At 33.7% G+C, this 14,334-nt stretch overlaps 1 protein-coding gene across 1 annotated transcript in view; it reads right to left on the bottom strand.

Moving 5' to 3' along the window:
- Positions 1-626: 626 nt before the first annotated feature.
- The window catches only part of LOC130576784 (sodium channel protein type 2 subunit alpha), a 51,681-nt gene continuing 37,973 nt past the window's right edge, over positions 627-14,334 (bottom strand). The window contains exons 21-27 of the mRNA XM_057371684.1: positions 11,838-11,960; positions 9,578-9,859; positions 7,196-7,249; positions 5,896-6,033; positions 4,124-4,228; positions 2,770-3,040; positions 627-1,964 (exon numbers count right to left, since the gene is read on the bottom strand). Coding sequence (XP_057227667.1) covers positions 772-1,964; positions 2,770-3,040; positions 4,124-4,228; positions 5,896-6,033; positions 7,196-7,249; positions 9,578-9,859; positions 11,838-11,960 — 2,166 coding nt within the window. The 3' untranslated portion in view covers positions 627-771. The remainder of the gene's footprint in view (positions 1,965-2,769; positions 3,041-4,123; positions 4,229-5,895; positions 6,034-7,195; positions 7,250-9,577; positions 9,860-11,837; positions 11,961-14,334) is intronic.

Below are 14,334 nucleotides of genomic sequence, written 5' to 3'. Positions count from 1 at the left end.
CTGTAAATTAGAGGAGACACTCCAGGCACTAATCTGGATGCACATAATCTGRATGCAGCCATACAAGTAGTTAGAATACCACAAATTAAACAGCAAACCTGAAACATGAAAGTTCTTAAAATTTTCAGCTTTGTGCAACGTCATATTTTTATTCATGAATGATCGACAAGTGCAGCATGTCTATGCAAATCACTTCTATCTGTATTTATAGAGAATCTGAGAGTAGAACAACTGGTCCTCATACCTCTTTCCCCAACAAAAAAACTATTACAAAAATAGTCACGTAGAATAGTAAACAACCTGTGAATTAAAAAATGATAAATACACTAATACCATTTTTGTAAAAATATGACAAATGTGGCAGTTGCATTACAAACAGTGAAGAAAATTACTGTTCTACATGTTGTGGAACATAAAGTATCCTTTTGCACTCATTTCATGCTCCTCTATGGAGCCACCTTTTCTCTTACTCATAGCAGTGTCAGCTGTAGTGAAAACAGTAACCTCTTGTCAAGTTTCTTACCCTGATAAACAGAGTCGCAGTCTGATGATGGAGGTTCACTGTTTTGTTATAGGCACTGACCTTAAGTATATATATCATGTATATATATGCACRCACRCACACACACACACACACACACRCACRCACACACACACACACATATATACGTGTAAAAACTGTCAGTTTGGCATAAACCTCCTGCAGGAGTCCAGTTGATGCTTCATTCTCAAAGACTGTAAACAAGTCCCATTAACAAAATTCTTAGATCATTATTTTTTATTTTCCCTGATGTCTTTACCTTTGTAGTTCTTTTCTGCTTTATCTTTTTCRTATTTTTCTTTGTCTGGCTTTGTTACACTGTCATAAGAAGGTGGGGAGGTTGTAGAAGAACTCTCATCTGTTTTTTCTGGAGTGGAGTTCCCTTTTAGTTTATCAATAATTATCTCTTTTATAATGTGTCCATCTCCTTCTTTGTTTTTATTTCTATTATATAAACTAGATACCTGTTTAATTTTTACCCTTAAAAGGTGGCGTCTGTAAGCGCGCTGAATGATGACAGCAGAGACCTCCTCCTGTTTTCGTTTCAGTGTGGTTGTAATTGGTTCATAGGAGACTTTAGAAGGATTGGCTGCCATAAACCGATCTTCCATYTGTATTCTGAGGGCATCCATCTCCCCACTTTCCCCCAAAACACGCTTTGTGAAAGCAAACARGATGTCAAGGCAATGAATTCTGTCACCRCTCACCATGGGCAGATCCATTGCAATAAGCTGRACTTTGTTTGGTTTTGCTATGAGAAGAGGTGGATCTAAWGAAGCTGCAAAATCTGATAGTTTRCTRWAYTCTATGAATTGTGTTGCATCRGGATCAAACTTYTCCCAGACTTCATAAAACATCTCAAAGTCATCCTCACTCAARGGTTCAGCACTTTCTTCAGTAGCTACACTGAAGTTCTCYAAAATCACAGCGATGTACATGTTCACYACTACCAGAAAGGAGATGATAATGTAGCTGACAAAGAAGAAAATCCCAACAGAAGGGTTGCCACAGTCACCTTTCACAGAGCTCCCCGGATGATCTTTATGGGGATCACAGTCCGGCTCCCCACTRTTAAGAATYGGAGCGAGCAAACCATCCCAGCCMGCRGAYGTGGTGATCTGAAACAGGCAGATCATGCTGTTGCCAAACGTTTCAAAGTTGAACATGTCATCAATTCCAACTTCCCTCTTGACATAGGCAAAGTTGGACATGCCAAAGATGGCGTAGATGAACATGACCAGGAAGAGCAGYAGCCCAATGTTGAACAAAGCAGGAAGAGACATCATCAAAGCAAAAAGCAGAGTGCGGATTCCCTTAGCGCCCTTAATGAGACGCAGGATTCGACCAATTCTGGCAAGTCGGATGACTCTGAATAGTGTGGGGGATACGAAATACTTYTCAATCATCTCAGCTAGGAACATACCTAGAGAAAAAAAAAATCATTCATTATCTATAGAAAATTTATTGCTATCTCCAAAACAACCAGTATTGGGATTCTACGTTGTAGCAAAAAATTATAGAAGTTACAATATTTTATTGAAAGCTGTTATTAAGTTGAAAGCATCTTCCTTATTGAAATGCTATTCCAGAGAAGGTAAATAAAGTAAACTAAAGACTGGTTGTGGCAAGTAGGTATTATCTGTCTAAGCTTTCAGTAGTTATTAAAACACTGGGAAAGGGAAGTTTATGTCTTAGCTACAGTTAATTCTTGAAGCTGAGCCTACAACTGCTGTTTTTTATGAAGAACGATATTGCCTTAATTTCTGCAAATCAGAGATTTTTTTAAACGTATCTACATTTTATCAGCACAATCTGTCTCAGTCATCCCTTTGACCCTGGACAGTCATTAACTTTTAACTGATAAACCTTAGTTAGAAAAAGTAAAAAAAATCTCACCCATTTCACATAGTTTTCASTTTTAGTACTGAAAGTGAATCTGTGATTAGTTTGCATATACCACTAAACATTCCTCTTTATATTTGTACACATTAATCTAATGTGCCAAACAGTTCCTTTACATCTCTTGATATGGAAAATGACATTGAATCTAATGGGAATGATATAAATCTAACATGCAACATTGCATATATTGTGTGCTAGATAGTATGAAGATCTGAATCAACATGTAAGTCATCTAGGAAAAATTCCACATTCACTATCAACATACTTGAAAACAAATGTTCCCTATTCCTTCCCTTAATAGTTTCTTGAAAGGAAATTGCTCTTACCTACTATGGAGAGAATGACAACCACAAAATCAAAAATATTCCAGCCTATAGTGAAGTAGTAATGGCGAAGTGAAATTAATTTCAGGAGAAATTCTCCAGTGAAAAGKACAATGAACACGAGGTTAATCCGGGATAAAATGGTTTCCATTTCTTTACTCTGATCATCTGTTTCTACCATCATTGTGACCATGTTAAGGCAGATGAGTATCATGATGCTGATGTCAAATACTTGTTTGGTTACAAAATCAAAGATCATGCCTTGGAATTTGTTCTGCAAACACAAAGATGGAATACCATTTATACACTGAAAATAATTATTTTTAAATGCTAAATGAGAAAACAACTYCCTTGTGGAGATTTGGGAGTGCAGAGCAAGACCCATTCACAATACAGGAATAAATATAAGCCAAGTCCATGCTGGTTTCTATCTCATCCTCTTGGCATGAATCAAGAAGTTCACCACTGTTGGCTGAAAAGATGAGAAGGGAAACAGTGCAATAATAAAAGTAGTAACCATGACAATTAATATTATTCGGGTAAAATAGGTAGTGAAAATTGAGAGCCAGCAAGAGTACCACCTGAATAGAAACTAATTTTCTTAACTTTATCCTCAGATGGTTTTAGAATGCTAACCCTCTTTCTTCCTTAAACTAATTGTGCTTGGTGAGATCATTGCTGAAGTTACATGTCTCAAACACATCATGACTGTAATATCCTAATTTTTCTTTAGTACTTAGCTCAATGTTGTTTGCCATATGTCTCTTCTTAGAAAGCCTATTTTTAAMTACTTGGGGCATAAGGTGCAACAAGTATTTTATTTTTTCAAACACTGTAGGAGTTTGGTAAATAACAAGAGTAGAGTCTTATCTTAGAGACAAATTTATCCTAGTCTATGCTTTACTCGCTAAGGAATTCTCTTATTCTGTAAGATTTTCTGCAGCTGTCCTTCCCATTAGGCCACTGGTGCCCTTTCTGTCTTCAGCAGCAAGGGCCAGTGCATYCCCATTTCCTACAAATTCTCTGTGAGGAGAAAGAAAGGAAAAATAAGTTTATCCCTGGTAACACAAAGCAATAAATGATCCGATCAATTGTGGTTTTCCAGAACTTAGGGAATTTTTAAATTTATCATATTAACATTATTAAATCATACTGTTCATACTTGAGTGTGGATGTTTTTAAACAACATATGAATAATCTATACTGATGGATCAAAAAAGAGACAAATTCTACTTTAAAAGCAAACAAACAGGAGAAATTATTTTTCTTTCCAGACCTGTAGCCTTATCATGTGGTTAAGATCTTATGCCCAAATGCATATTTAATATTAAAGGTGTAAAAATCAAATCACTCTTACCACTGGCCTCGGTATAGGTTTCTGTGGCTTTTTTGATCCCAACTTTTTCATTGCATTGTAGTATTTCTTCTGTTCTTCCGTCATAAATATATCCTGACCTCCAAAGTAAAGAAATAATATCAAAATTAATTAGTATCATGTCCACACATAAAACATTTAACTACAGTATGTCTCTCTGTAATATCATATTACAATTATATTTTATTTAGATTAAAAAGGTGGGGTTTTTTTCACGTATATATAGAGTGGATGCTCATATACAGTCCTAACATACAGGAAAACCCCATTACTAGTGCTTTATCAGCTTGGCAGTTGAATTTTTGCAGTGTCTTCATGCTCACTTTTGCTGAAACAGCTGAAAGGGTTCTTGCTCTATTGATGCTGTTCAATAACTTGCTGATTCGGGTATGTTTAGTGAATAGGAGTGTGACTAGTGCCTTACATGTCCCATATTCTGTGTAGATTTTTAGGATTACAACTGGGCAGGTTTAAGAGAGGCATAACTTTGMGGCACAAGTTCTGTTAAGGAGTGTATTAGTATCTTATCTGTGGGTTTTAACAATTAAAAAACCCCACCTTTGATATAAAATTAAGAAAMGTAATTCATGTTATGCCATAGCAAAACACCACTGAACCCTGGCTAACTCAAATCAGCCTCTGCCTGCAGATGCAAATGCTGCCTGTCAGATGTGCAACTGACTGACTGCCTTCCAGTATAAGGAAATTGTACTTATTGATGAATCCACAATAAGTCAGATGGAAGCACAATGTCCAAGTCGCTGTCTGCTAAATTGGCTATGGCAGCCTGAAGCATCACCAAATTGATAGTAACCCCATATTCTTTTAGGAAGCTAAAAGATATTTTCACAYGGGAAAATTTCTTTTTCTGTAGTTTACAACTTTCTTTTACCACAGATTCTGTCTGGTATTGCTGTTTTTGACTTGATGAYTGTAAAATTACAAATCATATGAAACTCCTTTTTCACAGCACACAAAAAAATTTAGAATGATCCTGGCATTTGAAAAATAGGAATTGTGAGGCTTAAAAATACTTTAGTTGTGATTATTTGTATTTTTATACTTTAAATTTCTTTAAAATTTAATATGCATTATCAATACAATTATTTTAAACATACATGTATGTCAAATACATATAGAAAGAAACCGCCATTCCCACTGCTTTACTACTAACAAGAAATTATAGATTGCATTTGTCTAATGAATTCATCTCATTTCTCATAAAAGTGATGGAAATAAAAGTCTTTATGTACATATTTTTACTTTTATCTATAAGCCTATTCATGAGGTTTATTGGACTTAACTTACTGTTGAATCAGTTTGCAGATGCATTATTCATTGTATGAACACAATGCCATATTGTGTCTTCATTAAGTGTCAAGAGTTTGCAAGATTAATTAAAATTAATTCACATTAATTTATCTTAATTCTTTTGAGTAAACTGAAAAAGAAATTCTTTCATGCTAGATAGTATTGCATCTAATCAAACCAGTAATGCACATTCACTTTTTTCATCTTCATTTTAACTGTTTACACAATTTGCAAATTATTATGAACCAACTTTTCACTTGTCCAAATGCTAAAAATACAAAGTTCAAACTCACATCCACAAATTTTTGCACAGATTATTATTAAAAAAGAGACACTTTAAAGTCTGGAAATGACTTTTGATTTTTATAAGCCTTACATAAATAAATTTTTAATTCATTATAGTTAGCAATTCATACCAATATGGAAATATTTTAAATACTTATCTTCTTTTTTTGTTGGTTGAAGTTGTCTATAATAACACCAATGAAAAGGTTCAAGGTAAAAAATGATCCAAATATGATAAAGATGACAAAATAGAGATACATATACAAGTTGTCCTCATACTTAGGCTGATCTTTTACCTACAAAATATTAAAAATTTTATTACCCAGGAGAATACTAGATGAAAAAAACACTGTGTATAATTTAAGTACATGTCATCTTTGATAGAAAAGCTATGAACAACACCAATTTGTTAAAAAGACCCATTATGACCTTTCCAATCAATATTTAGAGAACTGGAAGCTGACAGTATTATTGTTCATAAGGATTTTTTTTGTAAATGTGCTCAGAGGTATGTTTTTGTATGTACATATTTAAAAAGTTCTTCATATAGAAGGAAAAGTCAATGTAGGATTGAGAGCAGTCATTAGTACTTAAAATTTTAACAGCAGAAAACAAAATATTTTATACTGTGTTCAGTATATTATCATGCAGCAGAATCAATAAATTTTACTATCTCTTAAATCTCACTGGAACCCTTTGGGTCTTGCATGAGTGTTCTTACATCCAGCTAGAAACAGATGCTTTCAATAAATTTTAGTGAATATATGTTTTGCAAAAGCCGTTAAATTGAGGCAAGCTTCAAAGGAAGATTTTGATTTTGTCTCAATTTTTCTAGATTCCACATCCCAGCATCTGCACCTATACAGCACAATGAGCTAGAGTGTAGAAATGCTAATGATATGAAATAGGATCTTTTACTCTGGGAGATGATATAATTAACATGACCATTTGTATAAGTTAAACATAGTTTTAGTTTTGTAGCAAAGATAAAATTCTAATCTCCAGAAAGTTTAACAGATGATCTTCAATCTTAAAATCTAATTTCACTTAAAAATCTAATAACATAGGTGTTCAACCTAAGGAAACAACAAAATGCACAGGTACAAATTATAAAATTGGATTAATGTATCCAATATTTAATAACTGCATTATATAATATTAAATTAATTCATACTCATGATTACCAAAAGAATTGGTTAAAAAAACTCTTTGTTCTATTACATTAACATTATCCTTTMAAAAAAAAAAATTCTATTAATTTAGCTTCTTTGGCTAAACAGAAGGAAGTGGGATTAATTATTTCCAATAAAAACTCTGAGATACAAAAATATATGAATGGGTGCTGGTTATAATTCTTTGTTGTGAGTATAGTTGTTCTTTTGTGTATGTAGCTGTTTAAATTCTATACTCTTTATCAGAAAATAATCAACAGATGACCTTTGAAAATTTTATGCTTACATCTCGTGAATCAACAGCAGCATACATAATATCCATCCATCCTTTGAAAGTAGCCTAGAAATAAGACACAGTTGTTTATCTTCCCCATAAAAATTCATAATCTGTACAATAACTAGGTTGCTTTTATCTGGACCTTGACTTTTAATAAAATCACTCCTAAATTTTTAAACCACACCTAACAACAAAAGCCTCATAAAATATTTTTCACAGTAACACTAGTCTTTTTGAGAATTTCTTTTTTTTTAGTATTCAAATAATATTAAAAACCAGTCTCTGAAGGTCACAGCAAATCTACAATGTGTTTGGAGCAGCGGATGATTACTTTGCAGATGAAGAATGATAGATTTAGGCAGACATAAATGCTGGAGATGTTTGGGTAGCATATACTAGAATCACTTGTGGCCACAGCCATTTTGTTAAGTTTACRACAGGAATTGATGGAATCAGTAATATAACTTCTGGACAGAAACCAACATACATCTGAATGTTTTYTTCTGTGTCTAAACTGACCCAGTATTTTTAGAAATGTTTTAATCCCATATAGCTAAAAGGAATAGACTGTTCAAAGCAAAAATACACATTGCTTCTTGAAAGATATTTTACAGAGGACCAAAAAGTGAACTGTGAAAGAGCTCTAATTAACATCTATAAAAATTTGGCCGAGTTCCTATAGAGACGTTATCTAGGCAAAGAGTAAAAAMGATCTGGCATCATTGCTCTAAGAAGGTGATTTTCATGGATGCAGGGTGTCCATTTTCTAAGGAGCACCAAAGTTGGTATGACACACTGGATGAAAGTATGAGTGTGCAACCATTAGCCAGCGTTTCCAAGCTTATTCACAATAAAGAAGAAAGAGCTAAAAAGCCTGTGAAATGAACAGAGGGCATCACTCCTGAGCAGATTTAGGAGAGGAACCATCCCAAGGAGTATATTCCTATCTGTGCTTGCCAGAAGTAGGTTTGGTACTTCGATACAGCTGCTAGTTTTCACAGCAGAAAACTTGCACACTGGAAGTGTCCGTATCCTCCTGAATCTTGCAGTGCAATATCCATTTACTAAGAAGGTGTGCTTCAAACCAGGCTTCACAGATCATTCTGGCTCAGTTGGCAACTGCCAGCCATTTGATGCACTTTGCATAGCAAGATTAGAAAAGGAGCAGAGCTACAGGAGAAGAGTGGAGGGAGAATGTTAATGGAGGCAATYGGATGAAGAGGTGACACAATACATGCTCAAATATCCTTTAATCCCTATGGGGAAAGTGAAGGTCAGAAAATAAATATTTCAAAAAGGAAAATTATGAAAAGTCAGAAAAAAACCCCCAAAATCCAAGAAGAATTAAAGATTAAAGATTCACAGTAGTGAYGTAGTTGTTAAAGACCAACACTGTCTGGATATGTGACACAGATGACATTCATACACAGATGACATTCATGCACAGCTTCAAGAGAAGCAGTTTTCCTTATACATCTTCAGAGGCAATGGTAGCAATGAGATCTGAAGTCAGAGAATATCATTCAGTACTACTACTCAGCATATAAGACTCACAGGTACCTTTAGAGGCAAAACATTTTGAGCTAGATAGTTAACTTTGGAATTAAGGTCAGCTAAAGATACTGACCTGCTCTGAGACAGAAGGGAAAAGCATGTAATTCTTAGATAACTTTGAGTATCAGAGCTGTAAAAATCTCATTACATTTATGATGTCTTTTCATGCAGTGAAGCTATATGTTGAGTTACAGACAAGTGATTCTACAGAGTTCAATCATCTAAATGTAATTGCATACTTTCTTGCTTGTGTTTTGGATCATATTCCAGCTCTCTGAAGCTCCATTCTAAGCAAGGAACCTGTAAAGAGCTAAGGTCTTTATTTCTCTGGCATAAATAAAATATGTTCAGTACCTAGAATAAAGGCATTTCTGTACACAGGGCATAGGATAAGGGATTGAAGGAGAAATACAGTTCACAGATTTTGTAGCAGTAGCAGTAATTAATGGAATCAACATGCTATGCAATACAATAATATCTAATACTTCACAAGGATAATACTAACAGTAACATAATACTTTGTGTACTATAATGACTCTTTAATTAGCATTAAGGAATATGATAGTTCTATACTGTGCACCACTATAGAGATTCTTGTACCTTTTTCACTTACTATTTTCACATTATTATTATCATCATGAGACTGTATTCCATAGACTTGGAAGGGAAAATTGTTCTGCTATCATTAACAAAAAAAAATTACAAGAAACAATGTTGTAGAGTTCTGTGAGCTGTAGATTATTGCCATGAAGAAATTATTCCACTGCTTAACAGTCTTAACTTGCCCATTTTTCCTAATTTTTAAAAGAGCAAAACCAAAATATATACATTACTTACTACTTGAAGCAGAGCAAGATATCCAGCTCCTACATTATCGAAGTTTACTTTCACATTCTTCCATCGGGCACTTTGATTGCTTTTTATGAGTTCCACACACTGAGTATAATTGTTGACATCACTGATATCAAACATCTCACCAGTTGTGGTGTTGACACAGTGATAGAATTTTCCAGCAAACAGATTTACTCCCATGATGCTGAAGATTAGCCAGAATATAAGACATACCAGCAATACATTCATGATAGATGGGATTGCTCCTACAAGGGCATTTACAACCACCTGGTATACAAATTAGACAAAATAGCTGCTTAGTTTATGAAGAGAAAATGAAAAATACTTTAAAATACTTWAAAAATGTCAAAACAGTATTATTCTGGGATAGACATTTAAAATATTACATTAAAATGTATAGGGGAAATTTTAATTAAGTTTTAATAAAATGCTAATGAGATTGCAAAAAGCAAGAAATAAAATGAGATGGAAATGAAGACAATGCAAAATTCTGAAAAAAAAATCAAAAAGCAAAATAAAACCTGTTAGTAGCAAGATGGATTCTTAGAATTTGTGTGCTCTAGAGAAAAAGAGAGAAATAAATGTTAAATTTCAGCAATATAAATGAAAATATATAAATAGAAAATAAACCAGAAAAAGCTCAAAGAATGATGATGTGGAAGACTGAACTAAAATGTCCATATGTAAATGTATTATTACTAATGGTTTTTTTCTTAGAAACATTATATATGTATTGACATCAGTGTACTTCAGCATCCACACAGAATGCAACATAGTTAAAGACACCTTATTTACCCTTTATTAACATCATCTGCTCTGAGTCTTGGTTTTAAATTGCCTGCATCACTACAGTTGGTCTTACACTTCTTTTTCTTTATAATTGGCTGCATTTAATTCACTTGAGCTACTGTGTGTGGGCAATCGGCAGTAAAAAACAAGATGAAATATTTGGACAAAAGTTTTCTTTTACTTATTGTGATTCAACTAAAAGAAAGTTGGAGATATTCAAACAATAATTTTCTAGCAAATCAGTAGAGACTGCAGTAGACTTTTGTGTATGGTTTTGAAAAAGGTAGTATTTTTCATTTCACTGAGCTGACCGACAGCAGTCTAGTCTCAATAGAAGTTTTGCYTATTTATAAGATAGGGACTTAGTGTGTTGTTTGGAACACAAATAATTTAAAACAAAGTGGTGATGGTGATGTGCTCCAAGTCATACTTCCCTACACTGGCAAGTATGGCCACCTCTAGGATATCAGCAGCCTTGCCCAGACAGGAACCACATTATTTATCTGGAAACTGAAGACCYGTGACTGAACTATAAATATCTATTGCAGAATTCAGGTGAAGGATTAAAAGGAGATTTGTCAATAACATTCCCTTGTTAATTTTTTATATGTCGATTTTCTCAGGAAACAGCATAGTCTGCATTTTCAGCAGACAGTTTATAAGAGGGTTTTTCCAAGTGTTCTGTTTTTTTGGGTTTTTTTTTTTTTGTGGTTGGTTGGTTTGTTTTTGTCAGAATGGCAAAACATGAAAATAACAATCTCCTCAACAGGAAGATTTTTGCTCTCTAGGAGATGTAAGATTACAGTAGATACATTCATATGAAGAAAAAGGTCTCTAGCTGAGGAAAAGATTTCCCATCTCTCCCCTTCTATACTTCCAAACATATCCCTATTTCAGGTGTCTGTTGAGAAAACCTTTCCCTAATACTACAGCATTTACAGTGGGMTTTTCTTTCCTAGGCAGGTAGATAGGGGAGCATAGTGAGGCTTTAGTTTCCAGTGTGTCACTATTGTCAGCTTTTTCATCTTGTTTTGCTTTGTTTTGTTTTCTGGCTAATCCTGTTCCATCCTGAATCACTGACAAATAGATGTTAGTAACAGAAATCAGTTTTAAAAAAATTCCCAGATAAACTGCAGAAAAAACCTTCAAACCCTGTATTGGAAAATTGTCCTTTTATTTTCCTGAGTCCACAAATTAATGGAAATTTTAAGAGTCTGGGGGCTGGGATACCACAACTATGCAGCAGTCATCAGGCAAATTTAGAGCTCAAGGTCTAATTTCCAAATGTAAAGTGTACATAGGTCTCGTTTGTAAGGACCTGTTGAAAGGCCTTTTTCCACATGTTTTTTTTCATGCATTCGCCTTCTGAAGTTCTTTGAAGAAAGCATGATTGTAACCATTAATACATTCATTTTTGTATGCATACATTTGTTCAGAATCATTCATTTTATCTCACCCTCATTCCTTCAAATCGTGACAAGGCTCTTAAAGGTCTTAAAGCTCTTAATGTCCGTAGCGATTTAATGGCACCAAGTTCAGAATAGCCCAGAGCATTGGCTATTAAACTAACCAATGAGACCTATCAAATACAGAAAAAAAATATTTAAAACATCATTCTACACTGATCATTTAAAAAGAATACAGATTCAAGCACCAAATCAACAGTGACAAATTGTAGAATGCCACAGTTTTCCTAATTGCTGGAAAGGCGAGTGGTCTCATAAAGGCATGACTGAAAAAGGAATATATGCTATTAAATATCTGTGGTTAGATAGGTTTTAGCACTCAYATGTAAGCACACTTGGTGAAGCACGCTGTTGGTGAAGAATAAATTTTTCAGGAATATTTAAAGACAAAATAGCCATACTTTCTGTAACTTCATTATGGTTCAACCTTCCAAACAATTTAAAATTCTGAATTCATTAAGTTATTTTATTAACTTCTGACAATATTTTGAATATCTATAAACACTAATAATAAACTAAATATTGTAGTGGATAATTACAAATATTGTTATAAATATCCGTTCTAAGTCAAACACTTATTTCATAGCAACAATAACCAGGATATCGCTGAAATATGTATTGAAAGAGGTAGTACTTTCTCACTTGCCTAACAAGTTTGTTATTTTTTTTAAATCTTCTAAGTATAGGAAAATATTATGGGATAGATATTAACAGCTGCTAGCCTTATACCARTAAGAGTTTTGTTATCTACAATAGTATTAAGCTCCTGATGCATGTTACTGAGATTTTCTTATAAGACAATCTACTAAAGTAAGGAGCAATTAATTTGCTTTTCAAATGGAACTTTAGACAGTGTTAATATGAAAGAAATTCATTTTCTTAGAACAGTTTTGGAGACAGGAGAGGGGAAATATCATACCTTACTCATATTTTATTCATTTTTTCCACCAAAAGCATAGATAGCATATAAATGAACATAGGTATATTTTGRTTCTTGAGAAAATCCCTCAAATGCTCATTTCTGTGCCTCAGTTTAAAAAACACCTCAAAGAGTACAGAAATAGGCATTGACTGATAATGGTGTTAAGATCTTGACCATTATATGAAAAGTTGGTTTCTGATGTTAGTTATATCCATAAAGAACAATTAGATGAATCACAAACAAGAGTTACAAATCATGTCTAAAAGGAACAATCCGAGAGCAAATACAAATTGATTATTCACTGCTGTGTGTATTATCTAACAGAAAATACTATTTTAGTGAATTCATATCACTGCACATTTCAACTGGATTACATGTCAGAATATAATTATTTTTATCAAAGGAAAGGATTATTTTATTGCTCTAATGGATAAATGGAACTTGCTGTGATTTATAAGCATATTAACAAGAAAATCTTACTGAGTTTCTAAGTCAGTTTTCTTACTGAACTGAAATCTGTTCACTTACACTTGAGACGACATTATTTTTTTCAGCCATTATATTAAATATTGACATGAATTATTATTAATAATTATCATTAATACAATTTATTTGTCCTGCAATTCGACAATGACAGAGATCTTTTTGATACTTAGCCACCCATAATTATTCCAGAGATAACAAGACATGGAATCTCCTGTAATTTTAATAGAATGTTCATTTATTCACTCAAATCAACAAGACACTCAGGCATGACAATAAACCTCAGTGTTAAGACAGCACATTTTACGAATTAAAAATAAATAATGAAACAAATATTTAAAAAATTTCTCACTAGGAGAGAGATTGAACTCACATGAACGGCTCCTTCAATTATACTTTTCTCCTCAAATTTGCACTGTGCTTTAGCTACCTTTCACCAACAAGACCCCTTCCAACTAGTTAGGTAGCAGTAGCCTCTGAAAGTTCAGTGGCACTGTTTGAATTGGCAGTTCTTATGTTCTCATTGTAAGTCATTCTTCAGTCTTGTTTGTGCCTCCTATTTCAGACTATTGGCAGCTTTCTTACCATGGTGATAATGCTCTTACATCATGAACCTGAAGTTTTTTCTAGAAGAATTATTTCATGTATCGGAAACAATGTGTTTTCCTCTGGACAGTACACATGGGAAGCAAAAATTTGCTTGGAATTCTATTGTATATACAGCTATTCTGTACTTCTCTCATCTTGCACTTGTTTTGTTGCTAGTACATGAGAACATACATGTCTCTGTACACTGATAAATAGACTAATGCACACAGATTGAGTAATTTTAAGARATGAAAATAAACTCAAAATGGTAGAAAGATATGCCTCCTAAAAATGAAGGGTTGTATGTCCTCATTTGTGTCTGTCTTCTGATGTAGACTATGCATTACAAAAAAACCCCACCTTTTTGAAACTTAGCAGTGACAGCTCTCCTCAAGAACTTTGTACAGTAGAGATGGCATTCATGGAGTCTTAAACTGAGGTAGGCAGATAGGGCAAGAGTCAATCTTTCACAATAGTAAAGTGACAGACCTGAA

Source organism: Malurus melanocephalus, unplaced genomic scaffold, assembly GCF_030028575.1.
Source record: "Malurus melanocephalus ecotype Western Australia unplaced genomic scaffold, MMel_1.1 scaffold_155, whole genome shotgun sequence".
NCBI classification, from domain to species: Eukaryota; Metazoa; Chordata; class Aves; order Passeriformes; family Maluridae; genus Malurus; species Malurus melanocephalus.
Note: the sequence above shows the minus strand (reverse complement) of the source record. Positions and strands in the feature narration are given on the sequence as shown.